We start from the raw sequence: 22,006 nt of genomic DNA on the forward strand, positions 1-22,006 counted from the left end.
GCGGTGAATCGCGGTGAATTATTTATTTTCACCACGTTCTCAATATTCTTACAAAATGTATCGTCCCCACAGGGGTTCGAACCTCAGACCTCCTGCATGCCTGCAGCTGCTTATTCCACTGCGCCAACTGTCACTTACTACCTTGGCATTTCTCGTGAATTTAAATCAGATTGAGTAAACGTTGGAAAGCAAATGCGGTGATTTTTTGTAAGAAGTGCGGTGAAATGTGCTGAATTATTTTTTTTCACCGCATCTAGCGGTGAAAAACAATAATTCACCGCTTGAGAGAAAGCGGTGAATTATTTTTTTTCACCGCATTCATCGCATTCACCGCATTTCTTACATTAATTTGCCATAATAGTCTATGCGGTGAATTTTTGTAAGAAATGCAGTGAATTGGGTGGTGAGTTTTTGTAAGAAATGCGGTGAAAAGCGGTGAATTATTTTTTTTCACCGCATTCACCGCAATCACTGCATTTCTTACGAAAATTCACCGCATTCACCGCATTTCTTACGAAAATTTACCCAAAAACCTCGACCCGGGTATGGCCCCCCAGTGGGGATAAGCGGGCAATTAACGTATACCGAACCCCTCCCCCAAGTATCTTGTTTGTACCATTAAGGGGGCTATGATTTTTGTCGGGGACTATTATGGGAAAGACCCAACATTTCTGATAACAATGAGCTAGTGGAAAGGGTCATTTTTTTTTCAGCACGTGCTCTTAAGAGTATTTTTTCAGAAGTTCAATCAGATAAGTTTTTATACTTTTTTAAAAATTAACCTGGTTATATGAGAATAATAACGTTTCACGAACATTGCTATACATTTGATTACTGTCATTTGCTAACAAGCTGCACCATCAGATGAAAGGGTTCGAAGTGCTGCTATTATTGCTGGATGCACTCAACTGATTACAGGTAAATAATGATCTGTTTTTCTCAAGAGGGGCCCAGTGAAACGAAACTTGATACACCTTGCAATGTCATGCAAGATCTTGATAACTCTTGCGAAACTTGAGACATCTTGACAAGATCTTGATAGACAAATATTTCTTGGAACACCTTGATAAGATCTCGACAAGATCTTATCAAGATATGTCAAGAATTTTTTTGGTATAATTTGTTAAGATCTTGATAATTCTTGACGCATAGATAATTATTAAATATGCGTGACGGTGCATAGTTGAAACAAATCCAAATCCCCCGCCCCTCCCCCAACCTTACCAGTATTTTTCATGACCCCCCGCTACAAATTGAAGTCACTGAGACCTTCAGTTTATCAGGGGCATAATACAGAGTAATTGAGGGCGAGGGGTGAGAAGGGGATAAAAAAATTATTGATCTTGTTTTTCCACTTCAGAATGAAGATCCAGATGCTTAATAATAAAACTCTATTGCAAACTGGAAACCAACGAAATTACTTCTTGCGGCTGCGTAGTAGGATCCAATTTTACAACTTTTTTGTCCCCCTCTTAAAAAAACGTTGTGACGTTGTGTAACCATTAAGCTGAGGGGGGGGCTAAAATGAGAAAAGCCCGATAAACCTATTCAGCATTCAATATGTTTCGCTTTCCTCATTAGTATACTATTTAGGATCTGTTATTTTTTGGCTCCTTAGAGTCTTTTATGCCCCCTCACAAACTAAGTGTTGTTATAAATAGCAACTGTGTTAACAAGGAGGCTCATAATGTTAACAGAGTGAACAATGTTCCAACCTCGCTTATCCGCAATATTGTCTCAACTGTCAACCAATTGAAGCAGAGATAGACTGCCTCTAAAAAAGTAGTTCAAATTTCTATACAAAAAGGGGTCTTTCCCATTATACCCCCCCCCCAGCTTAGTGGTCTGATAACCTATAGCCCCCCCAATCATGGTAATTATACCATTATGGGGGGCTATAATTTCATGGGGGCTATAATGGGCAAGACCCCAACAAGGCTCATACCGGTGAGATGATTTTTTTTTATTTCATTCGAATAAGCACTCGAACAAACGAAACGGCAGACATTAGTTCAACTTTAATTTTTTTCTCATAAATCGACTATTAAAAAATAAATAATGTTTAAATGAGAAAAAACAATTTCATCAAGTCGCCAAAAACTTTTTTCAAAAAAAACAAAATTGAGTCCAAAAAAGAGCCCAAAGAAATGGAAAAATGGAAAATGACCTATGCAATCCCTTAGAAATCCTAATTGAGAAACCAAATCCAATCAATTTTAAATAGAAGTTACCCAAGCTATGTAATCACGAGGTAAGTCTTAACTTATGAAATTCATGCTTGCCTTTGGAAGTTATCAAAAAGTTGCTATAGCAAATCGGGGTCTTTCCGATTAAAGCCCGCCATCAAATTATAGCCCTCATTGTGGTATATTTACCATGATTGGGGGCTATAAGTTATCTAACGACTAAGGGGACTGTAATGGGAAAAACCCGCAAATTGGTTATCAATTCATATAAAGAAACGTATGCGGAAAAAACAGAAAGATCCTAGAAAAAATCGGATCTTTTCCGTTTGTGCCCCCCCCCCCCAGTACGTTATGCGCCCCCCAGTTACAGACCACGTGCCATTACATAGTAAATCATTATGTAAAATATTACACGTGCGTCTTGGGGGGTGCAAATAATATGCGCCCACTAAGCTGGGGGGGGGGCACAAACGGAAAAGATCCAAAAAATCAAATTTATTTGAAAACCAAATACGACCTCAAATTAAAACTACAAATACGATAACCACAGAGCACAACCACACAAGATTGAATATAAATCAGCAAGAAAACTTTGTTAATGAGATGAATGAAACTTTGTAAAATTATGAAAATTCGCATCTTTTCCGTTTGTGCCCATCGCTTAGTGGGTGCATATTATTTGCACCCCATAGACGCACGTGCATAACGTACTGGGGTGCATAACTTACGGGGGGGGGCATAAACGGAAAAGGTCCAAAATTTCTCATGCTAATGAGATGAAAATTTGTTAATGAGATGAGATTTGTCGTGATAAACCCAGGTAGATTAATCGGAAATGAAATTGCCAAAGTATAAAACGTTGATTGATTATAGCTGCTGTACCATTCCGAACTATAAACGTTTATTAACTTGAGTAAGTGGGTCTTTCCCATTATAGCCCCCCTTATAGGTTATCTGACCACTAACCTATAATAAGAAAGGGGGCGGGGCTATAATGGGAAAGACCCGAATAAATTCTGGTTATTTGATTGTGGGGTTTGACCAAAAAATGCGTTGAAACTAGGAGTATTGAACAATTGAAGGAGGGGTGGTGTGAAAAAATTGGCTTGAAATGATAGAAGTTACAAAAACGCTAACGTTGATAAGGGTTCCGTAAAATGCAACAAATTTGTAGTAGTCCCTTTCAACTGGGCATAATGTTTTGGATAGGTTTAGAGCAAGGACTGTCGCAAAAATTCGCAAGGACAAAAGTCTGAGGATCTATTCTGTTTCCCCCCCCCCCCGGCTTAGTGAGCGTAAATTTTTTATGAACCGCAATGATGTCAATTTTAATATTGTAGTTTTTAATTTCAGAACAAACGTCATTCCTCAAAAACTTGTTCTTTTGTTAACTTTGTTACAAAATGACAAAAAATGTTTCTATCTAAAAAAAGAAAACTCAAGTATTTAATATGAAGCTCAGGATTATATCTCAAGCTTATATATATATATATATATATATATATATATATATATATATAAAAGTGCAGTATGGGCGAGTTTCAAAACTGATTATAATACTCAGTTCAGATTACTTGTTCAAATCGAGTTTTTGTCATTCATGGTTTGAGCATGGTAGTGGTTTTCCTTCGAGAGTGGTCTATTCAATGCCACAATGATCGAGTATGATTCTGTCATAATTCAAGTAATTGATTTTTTAGGGTTTTTTTTTGCCTAGATTGTTTTATTTTTTATGCCCATGTGCATGCAGCTATAAGCAATACCTATCAGCTAGTGCATCTACCTGCAAGGCAAAGCTAGAGTTGCATCAGTCAGTCCCCACTTAGAAATCAGTTACTTATAGTTTTGCCAAAGAAGTAAAATCGATGTCATATTTAATCAGTTGTCACATGCAGGCTATATTGTAAGGCAGACCCTAGTTGGGCTCCTTTTTATAGCCATAAAGTATAAAGAGTTAAGGCTACTTATTTCTGCCCGCGAAGAGATACCTAAATATCTCTGACTGACAGACTCTATAAAACACTGACGATAAACTTCAATTATTACGGTGATAATATAATATAGCACCGGAGTCAACGGTATACACATATAGTGCAACTATCTATTAGACTGACTAAAATCAGGCATGGAAGCGCTATATAAAAGAGAATAGATTCTTCTCAGCCTCTGATTGGCTGAAGGTGTACATTCAGTATTTCATCTAATACAATTGCGAATCCAAGTGCTTTAACGGAATTAAGATGTATAGCAATTGCATCATAAACTTTATAGCCATGATTTCAGTGTCGTTTTTTTAATGATTCCGGTCACCGAAAATATTATTTCTGCAATTGAAAATAGCACATTGATTTTTTTAATTACGACCACTTCTGCAAGTTTTTGTAAAATCGTAAACTCGTACCCGCTTAATATGCACACCTTAAAATACACAGTTTTTTGGTTCAGTTTGACAATGTTTGGTCGAGCAAAATCCGGCATCCCTTTTTGGTCAATCTAAGCTCAGGTCGAGCTAAAGATCTTTCATAGACTATTATTTTGAGTCAAGCATACGGGCTTTTCTCACATATTATTGATATTTCATTGTCTTTTGATTAAGTGGAGGCCTGAATTGTTTCAGTCCTCGTCTGGGTGTAAGTATGGGTCTGGGAGGTGTGGGTGTTAGAATGGGAACATCGGGTCCCAACTATTCACCTATGTCCTCGACCACTGCGTCCCTAGAGCCAACTCTCCTCTTGTGCAACTGCAAACACCCTAACAGCGGCCATGTAAGTTGAACTCTGGTCACTGGAATGTAATTTCAAGATATCAATTCAGATAAAATTAAAGCACTTTTTTATGTTGTGTTGGTGTCTACGTTGGAGTTTTCAATTTTTCGGCAAGTTCAGATTCTTCATGTTTAACCCAAGTCCCCATTAAGCATCCGCACTTTTCTGATTGTCAAAATATAAACTAAACTGTGCGAAAGTCCTATCTGGATCGAACTAAGTGTAGTTTACTTTTGTGGGAACTGCACTGAAAAGCACTCAAATTAAAAATCAAACGGAATTGGCATAATTTCAGAGTAAAATACCCATCCAGAGAAAAGTATTGAAATTTATCAGAAAAACCTGAAATTTATGCAGGAAAAGCGTTGAATATGCCAACTGAACATGGAATATTATTTTTTCAGTGCTAATTCAGCACAATCAGCGCTTGTTTTTGAGGGGGTTTTAAGGTAATTCATCTTTTTCCCGCGTATTTTTGTAAGCACTTTACTTGATTGGGGAACTTACATCAGTGGTCATTGGGGGCTAATGCCTTACAGGTGTGCGGTAGATGCAGACTGACTCTGGTGAATGCACAGCCCATTAGTCACCCCTCAAAGTCATGGACCTCATTTGCCTCTTGTAATTCTCTGCACATACCAGACACTCCACTTCTACAAGGACAACATGTAAATAGCAGCTCTTCTCTAAAAAAATTCAGGGTTACTGTAGTAGTAGAAATATGACGCTACATATTTCTACTCTTCCACACGATAGATTATTAGAATCATAAGCGCGATAGCTCGAAGAATAGTCCACAAGTTCCATTAATAAGTCCGTTGGTTTGATTGATAATTTCGGTTCTTCACATCTTGAAATGGCTTCGGAGAAATTTTTAGAAAAAAGGTTTTGAAACTTATTATTTCATTTATTTTCTCTGAACTTTATGAGATTCCTCAAAAAGCATACAAATTCAGCAAATAAATTTTAAACAAATAGAGTACATGCAAAGATTGATTTGGTCTTATTATAGCAATGATATTGCAATGGTACTGAGTTAAAAGTTGATTACAGCAGGGAAAAATGGAAAAAAAATTGAAGTTTATCATTAATTTCACATATTTTTTAGACTGAATTGAAAAACTTGAATCAAAGATTGCCATAGCAATGATTGCCTCGAAAAGATTCACTTTGATTGTATTAGACGAGGTTTCAGTGTAGTAAAGTACAGATGAATGTACGGTGTAAAATAATGTTCGAGCAAAATTTGATAATGAAATTTTTGTCTGCAGAAATCGGCCAAATAAAATTAAAGAAATAAAAAAATTCCACACGGAAAAAAACTCACGTCTGCAATGGTTCAAAAGTCCAATTCCAATCAGAGCGTACAACAGAGTCCAATGGTTCCAACATTTTTTTCAAAATGGGTAATATATATAGGAGGCTGTCTTTCTTTCTTCAGTCAAATTTTCACTTTTTGTTCACGCATCGTTGTGAAAAAAACAAGAACACCATTTTGTAGCTTTAAGAATCTAGTTTTGTTTTATATAAAAAATTTTGTTTTTACAGAGATTTAAAAACGGGGAAGTTCTTAAAAGTTCGAACGACAAAAATTTAAAACAAAAAAAACCATCGGTCGGGTTATGGGGTGACAGCTGGCGTGGAAATTAAAATTAGAAAACACAAAAAATTGTAATAATTTTTATCAATAGCCCCCACGATTTTAACGGTTTTAATTGTGGCCCTAATGTTTTACAGTCTTAATTTTATGGATTGTCGTGGTGCACTTGCTTTTTTTATATCTGATTACATTTTTTGTCGATTTTTTACGACATTTGGAACTAAAATTAGGGCGCCGAATTTTAATACGCTGAGGTATTATAGGGAGCGAAGAAGCGAGTAGGTTTGATAAGTGGTTTTTTATTACAACTACTTTTAAAGTGGTTTCCAAAATTGTTGATTGAACAAAAAATTTTGGTTTTTCAGAGGGATTTTTTTCACGTGATTCAATTTGACTTCTGTTTTCAGTGTTTCTTCTTTTTCTAGCTATGAACACGTTACATAAGTCTTCTAATGCTACCCATTTTAATGTGCTTGATTTGATGGACGTCATCTTACGCTTTTATTAACATTGACACTATTTCTTGTCGTAGAATGTTAGTGATTTTACAATTTTTGTAATTTTTTCATTATTTTTTATATTATGTTTTACCTTAATGTCAAAAATAAAATTTTTATTTGCATGCCAATGATCCGTCCGGAAATGTACCCAACTTGATTTGAAGTTCACTGTTAGTGGTTATCATGAACTTGACACAATTTATTCTCAAAAATTTTAAGTAAAGTTTTTGAGTTCTGTTTGTATTGGTTGTAATTTTTGTTAAATTATCATTTAATGTTACTAAGGACCAGTATCATAGGTTGTTGTTGGAAATTGAAATAATTCGTTGGATTGATTCTGATCAGGGCTATTGTTTTCTGTGACTTAAACAATAATTGTTTTTGATCGTTTTCGCTTGTTTTATTGATTGATTGTTTTCACTTTGATGTCTTTCACTTCAGTATCGTTAATGCGAGGTCTAAGGGAATAAAATTAATCTTTTTATTTCAATAATTCTATATACTTTTGAATAACAGTAATTTTTTGAGCTTTGCCTGTTTTTATTGTTCTTGTTGCTGTGTCATCAGTTAATCTCATTAATGATTGGTCTCATCGGTTGATAAGGAAGTTGATCAGGACAACTGTTTCATTCCATTGCTAATTCCTTCTGTGACCCTTTGACTATTTGTTTTGAGAACGCTTCCGCGAGTTTTTGCAAAATTTAGTTGTTTTTGTTCCCTAATCATTCAGACGTGTTAATAGCAGGTTCTGTTGGCAACTAATGAAGTGTAAAAATTTTTTTAGCTGCCTCAGTTCATAGCACTCATTTTCATGGTTTTGAAACTATGTAAAGAAATTGAAAGTTTAGTTGTTAGTTTTGCATATTTTTGTTATTTTACTTGGGGTCTTACCGCTTATCCACAAAAAAAATCGGTTCTCATTGATCTATCAGCGCATTATTTTGTTAAATATTGGCTTCAATTTTTACTCTTCGTTTTATTGATTAAATTATCATCTGTTTTTGGAAATCTTTGAGTGAAAATTTAAATCTTGTTTTTTTTTGTAGATCTTTTGTTAATTTTCGCGCTATTAGAATTGTTAAAAGATTTTTTAAGACTTTTAATCTTTATTGTATTCTCTAGTTGAAAATTCTAGCATGAGTTATGTGCTTTTTTATTGTGATAACGCTTGCTTTTAAAATAATCAAATTTTTCTCAAATTCCTTATTTTTGTCTCTTTCTGCTTTAGTTTAACGTTGAGTTCCATAAGGTTGATGATTTGTGTATTCATTCTTAGGGTGAATAGAGTCAATATTTTTTTAAAAATTTGTTTTTGTTAGTGATTATTAAAACGACAGGTGTTGGAAAAAAATTTGTTTGTTTTCAGATTTTTTGTTCTTTTTGCGCACATAGGGCCAATTACTTTGCAGACTGTGTCAGTTTGATGTTGTTTGAAGAAATGTATTCATATGAACTAGTTTTTTGATATTGCTGGAAGATTTTATTTGTCAGGTCATTAGTGACTTCGGTTCCTTCAATTGGACTTCAGGACTTGTTCTGCCATGTTATCTGTACTTTGTTGAATAAAAATAATAAAAAATTGTTTCGCTTTACCGTAAGTCACAGCTTTATCAATATTTTAGTTAAATCTATTTGATTTAAAAAGTCTAGTTTCATCCTACTCTCTTTCTGCTCAAAAAGTTTTTGAAACAATAGCTGCTAAAAAAGTAATCCAAACTGAACAGAGCAATCACAGGCAAATCAAGAATGGGATAGGCGTAAATAAATGAAGCCAAAATTTAGATGCTAAACTTTTATAAACTTTTTTATAAACTTTTTTATATAAACTTTTTTCTTAAAACTTTTACTTACCTTTTCCAATACTTGTTGTAGCCCCTGTATCCCAAAAATATAGAACGGGACTAAGGTTAACTACTGAATTACATGAAAATAATTTGCACGTCAACATATTTTTGAACAAAAATCAATTCTTTCAATCTTCTTCTGTTCTTTCAATAATTATCGTGATTACGGAAATGACTTGCAGCCAATTTCCCTCAACTTGATGTTTAAGTTTTAACTTGAAAGGAGCTTTTTGATTTTCACGATTAATTGAATACTTTTTGGATCTTAAAACTAAACAATTTAAACCTTTTGATCAAAGAATTGAACAAAATTTTATCTTTTAAAAAACATGGTTTTGCAATTGTATTGTTCCCACTTTTTGTTTTCCGCTCCTTAATCATTTGCATACAAACGAACGTTTTCCCTTATCGAACAGAGTTATATGGATTGTTTAGGTCCGCTGTTTTTTTAAACACCTGTTTACATTTTTTTTTGCTTTTTTACGACACTTGGAACTAAAATTAAGGTGCTTGCAATTAAAATTAAGGTAACTAAAAATTAATTACGTTGAACTAGTAAAGAAAGCAAAGAATTGAATAGGGTTCGAATGAGGTTTTTGTATCATAATTTTGGACTTTGGGAAGAACTTTTTTCACGTGTCTCAAATTGACTTCATTTTTACTGTTGATTCTCTTGAGAGCTATTAAAATGATACTTATGTCTTCTAATTGTACTCAATTTAGATGTCTTCAGTTTATTGACGCCAACTAACGCCTTTAAAAACGTTGACACTATTCGTTGTTTTAGAACATTTGTGATTAGTTGATTTTTGGCACCTTCTTTGTGTTTCTATTTTATGTTACCGCTTAGTATCAACAATGATCAGTCTCATTGCATGCCAATTATACGAAAAGGTATCAATCTTAATTTTTGACTGCTCTGCTAGTCTTTTTTTGAATTTAACTCTATTTATTCTGAGAGTTGTGCGAGTATTTGTTGTAGCTTTTGCCGTTTTATCAATTAATTCTTAAGAGGGACAGGTGTCATTGGTTGCACTTGCTAATTGAAAAAACGCATTCATTTGGTTCTGTTCAAATGTAATGTTTTCTTCGATTTTAACGCTGATTGTTCTTTCTCATTTTTGATTGTATTGGTTGTTCACTTTTTTGCCTTAACTCTTAATCTCAGTAATGACAGATGTCATCGGTTTCAAAAAATGCTTAAAGGAATCAAATTAATCGTTTAAGCTCAATTCGTCTATTGGATTTGAAAAACGTTAGTGAATTTTTGATCTTTGCCTATGTTTATTGTTCCAGTTGCTGTCTTATCAATTAATCTCATTAATGACTGATCTCATCTGTTGATAGTGAAGTTTTTAATTAATCAAAACAATTGTTTTACTCCATTGTTAATGCTTTCTGTGACTTTCTGACTATTTGTTTTCAAATCTTAGCTAATTATTGTTGAAGTTTTGAAAAAGTTGGTTGTTTTTGCTCCCTCATCATTTAGACACATTAGTAACAGGTTTTGTCGGCTACTAACGAAAGATAAGTGGATTTAGATAGTTCCTTGGGTTCATATAAATCGTCTTCATACTTTTCGCTTATTGTTTAGAAAATTTAGCACTCTTTTTGTTTAGCAATTGTTTTCATCGTTTTGACACATTGTTTAGAAATTGAAAGTTTGTTAGGCTTGCTTGTTTCCATTTCTTTTTCTTGTTGTCCCATCGTCCAGTCTCGGCAAAAAAAGTTCCCATTGGCCTATCAGGACAGCATAATTTTCCTAATTTATTGAATTCAACTTTTACCTAGCGTTCTTATTAAGAGATTTATTGTCAGTTTTTGAAAAATTTTTATGAATTCTTGAATCTTGCTTTTGTGTGCTGTTCTACTGTTCACTTTTTTTATCTATTAGATTTGATAGCTAATCAAAATAGTATGATGTAGTATGATGTAGAGCAGTATGATGTAGAGCCTAGCATGATGTAGAGCAAAAGAATTTAAGAATTATTGAGTTACGAGTCTGAAAATAGAATAAAATATTTTTCGTCATTTCTGTATTTTGATATTTCTCTTCGAACTGATTTTGTCCAGTTTTTGCAGCCTGAACAACAATTCTATGATATTTCATGAACAAATTATGTTTATGAAATCTGTATATTAACCCAGATTTCTCTAACTTGATTGGCCCAATATGGTCATTAAAAATAAAAAATGACAGTTTTTTTGGAAAATATCAAAAATTTCATATCAAATTTTGTTATAATTACGATTTTCAATTTTACTACCCTAATGGGGAATGCTTTGTTTTCATTTTATGAAATTCACGAAGAACCTAATTGAATGGTGATGATCCTTGATAAAAGGCCAATGACCAAAATGGAATTTAAAAAAATTAAACTATTTTTGTGTCGTGGTTTGCGTTTGTTTGTGTGTGTGTTTGTGAATTTGTGTTGTCTTTAGTGTTTGTGTGTGTGTGTGTCTTTCTCTCTCTCCCTGTGTGTGTGTGTGTGTGTGTGTGTGTGTGTGTGTGTGTGTGTGCGATGGGAGCTTTCAAAACACTTGAGACTTATATTTCTAGAGTGTTTAGTAAAGATATCGTTTTATACTGCAGAAGAAAGACGGCTGTGTTCGAAGGTATTCATCAAAATAAAGTTTTTATCAAATATATCAATCATTATTAGTAATTTTCTTCAATTCATACAAATTGCCTTCGTTTACTCTCATCAATTTGTCTGACAGAAATGAAAGTTCTTTTTTCAACCTTGAGTTGTATGTTTGGAAACAAAGTGAGCAACGCACGTACGAGAAGTCTTATTGATATGTACGGGAAGTAAGATTTCCAACTTAATGTAAGAAATTTTAGATTTAAAATCAAATTGCAACCTTATCAATTAAATATTATACTAAAATATGAACGTTATCTTACACACAAACACATGCTTGCATCTTAGATTGCATGTGACACTCAAAATGTAACACTTACTCTTGCAATGTGACACTCAAAAATTTTATGAAAAAATCTAAAAACAAAACAATAAAAATTGTGGCTAGCAGAAGTCAATGATACTATGAAAACAAAGAGACCGTAAAAACAAATGGGAACAAACCATTACAGACAACAGCGTAACTTATAATTCAAACATTATTGCCTGGAAGTGGTTGTCTAATTAATTAGACAACCACTACCGGGCAATATTGTTTGACTTGTAAGATACGCTGTATTCTGAAATGGTTTGTTTTTACGGTTTTTTAAATTTCATAGTAGCTTAGATTTCTGCGAGGCACGACTTTTATTCCTTTGTTTTTAGATTTTTTCATAACAATTTAGAGAGTCACTTATTGTAAGATGCAATCCTGATATGAACTAAGATGCATGCGTGTGCTTGTGTGTGCGATAAAGTTCCTATTTTAGTATAATTTTTGACTGGTAAGGTGGCAATTTAATTTTATATTCAAAAATTTTGACATACATTATAGTATTATATCTTTTTTAATATTACGATGTTGCTGATTATTCAGCGCTATTCTTGCATTTTCATACAACTATTCCAATGGTGAAACTTTGTAAGATTGACGGTGAATTTAGGGGTGAATTTCTGTAAAAATTGCAATTTTAGCTGTCAATTTTTTTTCACTGAATAAGCGGTAAACAAATATTTCACCTCTTGAAAGTTTTTTTTTCACCGCATTTACCGCATTGAGAGCAAATCTTACACGTTTTTTTTTCTAAAATTCACCGCAATTCTTACATATTTTAGCAATTTTTAGCGGTGACATCTCGACCCGAGTTGTTCGGTTACTGCTTTTCTATTCAAGTTTAGCTGACCGAATACCTCGAGTTTAATACAAGTTTCTTTTTTGTATTATCTCAAAATAAGAAACTAAATACGGAGCAAGGCAGAGCCAATTTTCCTCCTTTTGTAGTTTAGTCTACGAAAACCTAAAAGTATCGATCCGCGTCCGACTAAATGGGTCTTAAAAATACAAAATAAAGAAAATTATCTGCAAATATTTGCAATATGGTTAAAAATTATATAGATTTCTTGAAAATTAAATCTTCGTAGCAGATTTGCGTTTGAAATATCTACCAAGATGGAGGGAGATACACAACTCAAAACAGCATTTGTTAGATAAACTTCAGTTCTAGCTTTTCAGCACCAAAATGCTTAGAGTCAAGTCCGCTCTGATTACACTTACTTGAGTTGCATTGCAATTCCTCTTGTATTCTTCATCAAAAAAGTTTGCTTATTTTTATTTGTCCAGAATAGAATTGAGAGCAAAAAAAGTGTCTCATTAAGATAACGAGATGAATTGTAGATTTGTTTTCATGTTTTCATGTTCTGTAGCATGTGAGTTAGTGGCTTCTGAAATTTTTTAGCCCAGCACAAATCTGCACACAGTCTATATTTCTCTATGAGGTCTTGTACCCCTTGCCTGTGTTTTTGCAACCCAAATTTTGTAGGATCAGATTCAATTTTTTTGCGCCGATGAGGAGACCTGATTATGAACATTTGCTTGACCGAAAAGTGATATGTATGATTTGTCTTTATGAAAGTGAAAAATGGGAGAACGTTTATTTTCACATTTCACTCCTAAAAATGCTAATCCTTTTTTATGGCATACGAAATCTGCCTAAATTAAACAAAAATACAGTTTTCAGCTGATTTAATCAACAAATCTTTAAATTTTTTATTAAAATCGCTTAGTTGGTTTTTGGTTTTTCTTCCTCGTGCTTTTTCAGCTGTTCATCTCAGTCGGCTTCGTTTAAATGTTTTTTTTGTAAGCTTACCATTTGTTTCTGAAGGATTAGTTGCTATGGTATTTAACAAGTCAGGGTATTACCATGGTATGAACGTGGTCATATAATTTTTTATCAGTAGTTGCCTCACAGCAGGTTCCCAGTCCAAATTAGAAAACATGAGGCTAACAGAAATTAAACCTGAAAAGTACCAGGAGTCGCTTTTAAATCGACTTGACATAGTTATCTGGCGAATGTTAATTTTTTAATCCAATTGAAAAAATCTTGATCATATATTTGCTCGAACCATATAAGGTCAATTTCTGAAAAACTTTTAATCACAAAATTTTTGAAAAATTGTTTAACAAAAAATGAGAAGATGATTGCTTCCTCAGTCTGTGAAATAGAAATTTAACCTCACTATTGAAGAGATATCTTCACGCGATCTGACCACGAATTATACCTCACTGTTTTCTCTCAAGTTTACACTTAATTATCAAAGGACCATGCTTGACCAAAAAATATGAAAAGGCCATGCTATGAATTTGAATTTTACTTGTCAGGACAGCACAAAGATATGTATCATTCATTATGAGACTTGCATGGAATATTAACGAGCATTTCAGCTCTATAATAACAGCTTCGTTTTTTCTCAATGGAACATGTACTTTTGCTAGACTCAACTCTCTCGCAGATGGTGATTTAACTTTCAGGACCAAACTAAAACTGGTATCGGTCAGAGTAACTCCCGTGAGTATCTCTCGCCCTCGGAAGGAGAAGGGCAAGATGATACAGGTGTGGAAAATAGCCGTGAAGAAGTGACACGGGTAATCAATCAAGGATGGAACAATGAGGGATTCATACACGATGAGTACCGTGGTGCTGGTGTTGGTACTAGTGAAGCGCAGAGTGAAAACAGTAGTTTAAGTGTACTCACTCGCTCCTGGGACACAGACCGAAGACTCACTATCAGAGTTCCTCCTACTAATAGTTCTAATGCTAAAAGTACTTCAAATGTAACCTGTGCTAAAGGACAACAGATCGCCAATGACAACAACATACATCACTCTTCCAGGTTCGAAAAATACAAGCATGTATAGAAAGGAAGATAGAATTATTTATCCAAATATTATATCAACATGCAACATGGGGAAGAGGTGGTTGTTATACGAGTCGCAGCGTTTAACAAGTCCGGAGCCTTAATGATAAACATTGAAAAGACCATTTTCACCATTTTGCAAAGTTGGAATGAGTCAGTGAAAACTCAAATGATACAAGTAGATAACAAAACAAGGTGGCTCGTGCGAGTGTGTGCGTAGCACAGTATGTTCCAGCAGATATATAACTTCCAGCAGAAGAATCTGATAATATATATCAGATTTCAAACAATCGCAGGTTCTGTCAGAGAAACTATTAGTAGTATCCTAAAACAACTTATATGCATTGGGGAAAATTTCTTGTACTGTATAAACCAAAAAAACATGCCGTCTCTTTCGACAAGTTTTACAAACACACACACACACACACACACACACGCACACACACACACACAGACATATACACACACATCACAGACACACACACACGCACACACACAAATACAAATCCAACACAAAAAACTTTTCAAAAAAAATACTCCTCGGCAAGTGGGCAAGTGATCTTTAATCGAGGTCCGTCACTGTTCATTTCGGTTTTTTTTGTTTTTTTTTCAAAACAACAAGCAATTGTACCGATTGTTGTAATTTTGGCACTAATATGTGAATTGAAACTTAACTATTTGAAAAGAAACCAGAAAAATTAATTAAAATAATACAAAACTTTGAAATGATTTTATTTATACTACTCTTGCATGATTTTAATTGGAACAATGAACAGTAATTATAATAGTATTAATTATAATGCTAAAAAGTTTTAAAGTAAGTTTATTTATTCTAACTATTCTTGCATGATTTTAATAGGAACATTAAGCAAAAACTTGGTAAGAGTTAGCAAAAAGCTAAAATGGGCTCTCCGGTGGGTATGTCTGTAAAAAAGCAAAAATTGTGGAATGTCAAACCAGAATTAAGAACCAACAACCGAACATACTTTTTTCTAGCTGGATTTATATGTAACACTTTTTAGCTGAAAGTATTTTGGGAATAAAAAACCATTTACCCAGTTAAGATATCAAAGCTGTTTCAATAAGTAATATATGATTGCTTTGTTTGAAACCGAAAACGTATATATCCGACTTGTTTCTTTTTGGGTGTCATAAATTCAATTAACAAAGGAAACGAAAATATTTTAACAAGTAATTTTAAGCTTTAGACAAGTAATTCAGCAGTTTTGGATTAAGTCGTATTATGATCGTAATATGAGGTCGTATTATGATCGTGATTATCGTTGTGATTTTAAAAACTGGTGGCAAAAGTAGTGGCAAAAGATTAGGACTTTTTGTTGAGAGGATCAATTCTATCCTCCAATTGATGTTAATTTATACGCAGATGTTTAAAACTACCTTTTAATCATTCAAATTCTCAACGTAAAACAGTTACTTTCTTCACCACATTGTGCAAGATAAGCCTTTAGATTTTAGCCATATGTTAATCTGATGACGATGAAATACTTGTCTGTTTTGAAAGATTTTATTTCAATCACTTTTGCGCCGCTTTAGTGGACGATAGAACATAACATCGTGTCTGATTTCTAAACCAATGATCGCTTTTAAACATATCAAGCTGAGAAGCAGGACGCAAATTTTTTCGCCTCAATTTTCTCTTCTTTTATTCAAATAAAAGAAAAATCGAAAGATCAGTTCTTGAGTAGATCTTTTGTATACAATGTATGGGAAAATGGCGAATAATTACAAATATATAGTATCATTTTCTGAATAATCGTAAAATGCTTTTTTGAGGGGTTTTATAGTTTGCGAAACAAAAATGCTTCATCATTGCGGCCAGTGTAAATCCTGTTTTCTCTCAAGGTCAAATATTGGTCAAATTAGACTTTGAAAGCAAATAATTAATATATTTTTTGATATTTTTTTTTGCAATTTTTAAGCCCAATGATATGGAAGAAGAATTGGTTCAAAAAGACTCATAGTTGGATTTTTTTCAAAAAATATATAAGTGGCAATAATTAAAAGACAAATCAATATAGATACCCTATCAATAGATCAACATCAAAGCAGTTACATCCAGAGATTTTTCACCCGAAAATGATGATTACATATATCCTTAGGATTACAGTCTAATGTGTGCAATTGCTTGTCGGAGTGGAACAAACACACTAAAGTGCAGCAAAAAAGCTCGTTTTTTTAAATATAATTGTAAAAAGTATCCCGGAGACCCCCTGAGATGTTACCTTAGTTTGGTGGATCTACTTACAAAACAAGAGAATTCTTAATCTGTTTCCGAAAAAATCTGTGTCAAAAACTGTATTCTTGATAGTTATAAAGGCAAAATCTATTTTAAAAAAAGCAAAATATGATAAGTCTTTTTGGTACAATGTATATACAATGTCGGACGCTTGGTAAAATTTCTCGGCCACAGAACTAAATATGCATATTAATTCAGCACTAATGATTCTAAAATTTAAAAACGAACGATATAAATCAAGCCCGTGATATCATGTTTTGTCTTGTTTCTATAGTGGCTCTTCTAAAAATTTGTTCATTATACTAAATTTCAATTGCAAGATATACACGAAACCAACATTTTTATTTCATGAATGCTTAATAAAATTGGCTTCTTGATTATCTTAGCGTGTCAGGAATTTTTCTTTACCTGTATTCGAAATTCCAACGTATTGAATTGTGGGTCCCAATTGTATGGGTCTTATTGTTCAACCTGAAAACCCGATTTTGTGGGTTCTACAAGTTCAATTGAAAACCCGATTTTGTGGGTTTTGTATCATATAATAAATCAATATGAGAGTGACGAGGGGGCAATAATCTGAGAGTTGCAGGGATTTTTCGAAACTTGGATTATGACTTTGAACTGATAAGTAATAACATGTCAATGAGTTAGTAAAGTTGACTAAGATCATCTTACCAAGCCATATAATAATTGAGATTTTTCTTTTCTTTTTCCCTTTAGACCAAATAGTTTTCAGACAAATAAAATACTGAGGCAATAATATGGGACAATTTAAGCTATTTTTCCAAAAATAAGTTGTTAAAGGGATGCATTTTATTTTTTTTTTGCAAAAACAATCTGTGATTCGATCTCAAATTAAGTTCTCGCCAAGTTGTATATTTTGGACTTCAATATATGAGCTTGATAAACTATATTTTTTCGAGTCCATTTTTGATTAACAGTTGCTATTAAAAACAAACCTGAGATCTTTAGACCAGAGCAGAATTAATTTTACACTAGAAAAACCTGATTAATAAACTTGAGCTTCTATTTGGAAATTATTGATACATTTTAGAGCCCTTTTAAAAATTTTTCAGCTTTAATTATGCAACAAGCATTTTCTCTCATTGTAATAACTAGCCGCTAAAGGTGCTTGCCACAAATATATTAAGATTTTTCTGTTCACAAAAAACTAGTTTCTCTGAGAAGTGTGAAAAAAATTATTTTTTGTTGTTATCTTACGTACGATAATCTTTGGCCTAACGGTAGCCAAATCTTCGCGCCTGATTAATACTTCAATACAAGATTGATTTTAGGAATGTGGCCGAATGTGGACATAAAAGAGACAACGGATCCAACAAATGCGGCATCGCCCCACAGAGGAACAAATTTGAGCTGCTTGCCCACAGTGCTAAGAGCCAACTCAACTTCCCACAACCTGTATGTTCCGAAAACTACAGTCAACAACCATTTGTAAGTGCATGAATGAACTTTCTCATTAAATTTTGTGGAGACCTGTCTTAGACAGATGCTAAATGGACAATTCTAGCCTCTTCTTTTGCAGTTTTTGATTGACTGATTGGCGGTACATTCAATGAAGCAGTGAGCATTCAAAAACATCTGCGTTGCTTTGCGTTACACGCAGATATACATCTATAACATATTTCAATATCAAAACATCAGAAAATGCAAACCATTCAGTAGAAATCGGTAGAGTTCGAACAACAATTTTTGAGAATTTTTTTGGAGAGGTGCTTTTATCACCTAGAGCGCAATTACGAAATGAAATAAAATTAAATTGCTTTTCAGGATCTAAGGACAACTTATTAACTGCACACAAATGTCCCACTCAGATGTGACATGTCATCAATATGCTTCAAATAATCCTAGTCAAATGATGCCTTGAACTAGAACTTCTTGGCCAGAACTCCTTCTTTAAACGTAACAATTCTCCAAGGTTTATGAAAGAAACTTCATTATAGATAAAGTAAAAAAATACATGAAGAAAATTAGTGAAAGGAAATTTAAAACAAAAATAGTGACACTTTGAAAGTAATTCGGCGTTGCATTGAATGTAACTTTCAAAATACCTTGAAAAAAATTCTTCAAATTTGTTCTTGTGCAGTACATTTATAAATTTTGCCTTGTCAGGATTGAAGTGAGCATATAGAGGGTTTCCTTACTCTTACTCCAATGGGCTCAAAATATCAGCCTGTTGCGTTAACAGATGGTTTGGTGGATGTACATGTTCTTCTATATTTTGAAACTTCTCCCATTTAACACAAATAATAATTAATTTTTTCCTCCAGATGAATACCTCTCCTCAAAATTTTGGCTAATTACTTCTAAAAATTACTTTGAAAATTGATTGGTTTCTCTCACAGTACGAATTGAGTTGTGCCTTCTTTAACCTCCCTTTCTTGTTTTTGAATCTGTGCCAAACAAGAAAATGCCGTTCTCAGTTTGTTGTTCGATCATCTCAACTAAATTTTTCACTTAATTGCAGTAACAAGCTTTTGAGTTTTTGTGCGTGAGTAAATGTCGCAACGTAAAGTATTTTATATGCCTTAACTTAATCAAACGTCCAGTTGGTACAGAATACAGCGCTCTTTTCTCTTTTTCAGTAAGATATAAGACTTTAAATTATTTTTTGAATCCTGATAATTTTCGAAGCAGTACCATTTTTTATATGCAAACTAATTTTTTCCCTTCTCTGGACAGTTCTAATGTTTCCAAGTTTTCATCTTATGAATCTTTCAGATATATTTTAAGCTTTTTTGGCTTTCCTTTTTGAATTGAAAGTTTAGTGTTGTTTTGTTTTAATTGTTTTTTCGCACTGAATGTGAAATAATAGAAAATTTTTTTATCACGAAAGAGCATTCAGTTTGATGAAGATTTTACACTTGCTTCTGTTTCTTTTCAACTTTCTATTCAAAAACAATAACAAACGTTTTAAAACAAATATAGCAACGGGTTATAAAGACAACACTGTTTTTCATTTTACCACTTTCGAAAGCTGTGACAAAAGCTCTCTAGCAATGACAAGGAAAACGTTGCACTGTTTTTGTCAGTGACAGAATTAATTGTTTGCTTTCACTTAATAACTAAGGGCATCGCTAAAAAAATTTAAAAAATTCGATCATTGAGCATATAGTCAAACGGAAAATTGTTTCTTCTTTGCAGTTATGAACTAAATCAGGAATGCTAATGAGCTAATATTTAACACGGCAAACGATAATACATCACACTTCGTTGATACAGCTTCACTGAAGTTGTTGACATAAAGTATAAAAATTAAAGGCCCCAAGATAGTTCCCTGAGGAACACCGTGATTTATGAAAACCCAATCTGATTTTGCTATCCCATTTTTTACACACTGTTTTCTATCACAAAGGAAGGAGTTTAATAAGATTCTTGCATTCTCTCCAATTCCATGCATTTTTTTGTTCATAAAACATCTATAGATATTGAGTTGAAAGCCTTTGCTAAGTCTAAAAAAAGTGTGACAACAATTTTGTTTTCGTCAACGCATTGATTTTTTTGTTTCAAGTAATGAAATGATAGTATCGAGACAGGACTTTTGCTTTTAAAGTCCGAATTGATTCTTTTTAATCAGACCATTAAGAGTTAGGTGGTGAGTCAGTAGTTCAAGTAGTAATCGCTCAAAAATTTTTGCTAGAGTTGGTGTGACTGATATGGGTCGATAGTTTTCTGGTTCTAGTCGGTCTCCTTTCTTTTTTGAACAGGTGTAACACGGGCTGTTTTCAAAATATGAGGAATCGTGTTTTTGTTTACAAATTCATTGACGACAAATTTTAAATTAGTTCCAAGAGACAGTTTACTTTCTTTTAGCGCCCATGCTGCAATATAGCTCGGTCCGGGAGATTTATGCTTAGATAGATTATCAATAAAATTATACAATTCTTTTTTGGTGACTGATCCGAAGCTAAATTCCGGTCACTCAAATGTTGTTTCACTACTGGTCTCTTTTAAACTCCGTTGTTTACTAAAATTTTTGCTGATCAATTTAAACTGTCACGCTTTTTGATTTTTTTCTGAAAGTCGACCCAATCTATAAAATTCTGACTGATCTGTCGATGAAACTGGATCGCATCTTTTGATTTCTCGTTTGCCTTAGATCTCATTTTCTTCGAATTTTTCGAAAGTATCAAACTTTTGAAATATGCCAGAAGAAAAATTACGTCACTTTCAATTTGTCGAAAAAACTTCTCATCAAATTGTTCCTTTGACCACGGTTGATGTAGTAAGCAGACATTCTTGTTGCCAAGCAAGAATTGATTGGGCGTCAGTGCCGCTAATTCTTTTATACTATCTGCTGTCAACTCCCTCACGTTATTTTTTGTTCAACAATACACAGTGTGATTGAAAGATCTTTAGTGACTTATTTGTTCCTATACAATTTATCAATTGGTTTCCTGCAACTTCTGACTAATAGTTTCCCTAGTATTCCGAAATGAGGAACTTTGGGTCTATTGATCTTCCATCTGATGCATTGTTGAATAAGATTTTCTTCGATCCCTTCTTTATTTCATGTAGCAATGTACTATTCAGACTCTCTGTGAGCGTCAACAATTTTTTTCTCGATGTTGTTGATATTTGTAGTTTTCACCTGTTTGCGCAAAAAGTAAACCCTGTTATGGCCTTAGAACAACTATCCGAGTCTAACATTGGTACTTTTTTAAAATGACGACTCTCGCAGTCAGACATTGAGCAGAAAAAAATACTTTTAGTTCCATTGCTCAATCTTTACCGCTAAACGTCCAAAAAAGGTTGCTCCAAATTTTCTACAGCCCGTTGAAACGTTTCAACGCTCGTTGTTTAAATCTGCCAATGCTGGTGCCATCGCTTGTTCTGTGCCGTTTCGGTGGGCATTTTACATGCTCTTGGTTGATCGGAACGCAATTCTTATATCTAAAATGCAGATCTTTTTATGAACATTGATACTTACATGCTCGAGAGTATTTTTTTTTCCTGAAAGTTCTCGTGCCTAATTTGCTTCAGTAACTCAACTGAATGATATAGTATAGCCAAGGTA

At 33.5% G+C, this 22,006-nt stretch overlaps 1 protein-coding gene across 1 annotated transcript in view; it reads left to right on the forward strand.

The window, feature by feature from the left end:
- Nucleotides 1-744: 744 nt before the first annotated feature.
- The window catches only part of LOC142349109 (uncharacterized), a 46,361-nt gene continuing 25,099 nt past the window's right edge, over nucleotides 745-22,006 (forward strand). The window contains exons 1-5 of the mRNA XM_075400521.1: nucleotides 745-918; nucleotides 4,804-4,951; nucleotides 5,491-5,619; nucleotides 14,329-14,690; nucleotides 18,267-18,423. Of these exons, the coding sequence (XP_075256636.1) occupies nucleotides 899-918; nucleotides 4,804-4,951; nucleotides 5,491-5,619; nucleotides 14,329-14,690; nucleotides 18,267-18,423 (816 nt within the window). The 5' untranslated portion in view covers nucleotides 745-898. The remainder of the gene's footprint in view (nucleotides 919-4,803; nucleotides 4,952-5,490; nucleotides 5,620-14,328; nucleotides 14,691-18,266; nucleotides 18,424-22,006) is intronic.

This window comes from Convolutriloba macropyga, chromosome 11 (assembly GCF_964194025.1).
Source record: "Convolutriloba macropyga chromosome 11, txConMacr16.3, whole genome shotgun sequence".
In the NCBI taxonomy this organism is placed as follows: domain Eukaryota; kingdom Metazoa; phylum Xenacoelomorpha; order Acoela; family Convolutidae; genus Convolutriloba; species Convolutriloba macropyga.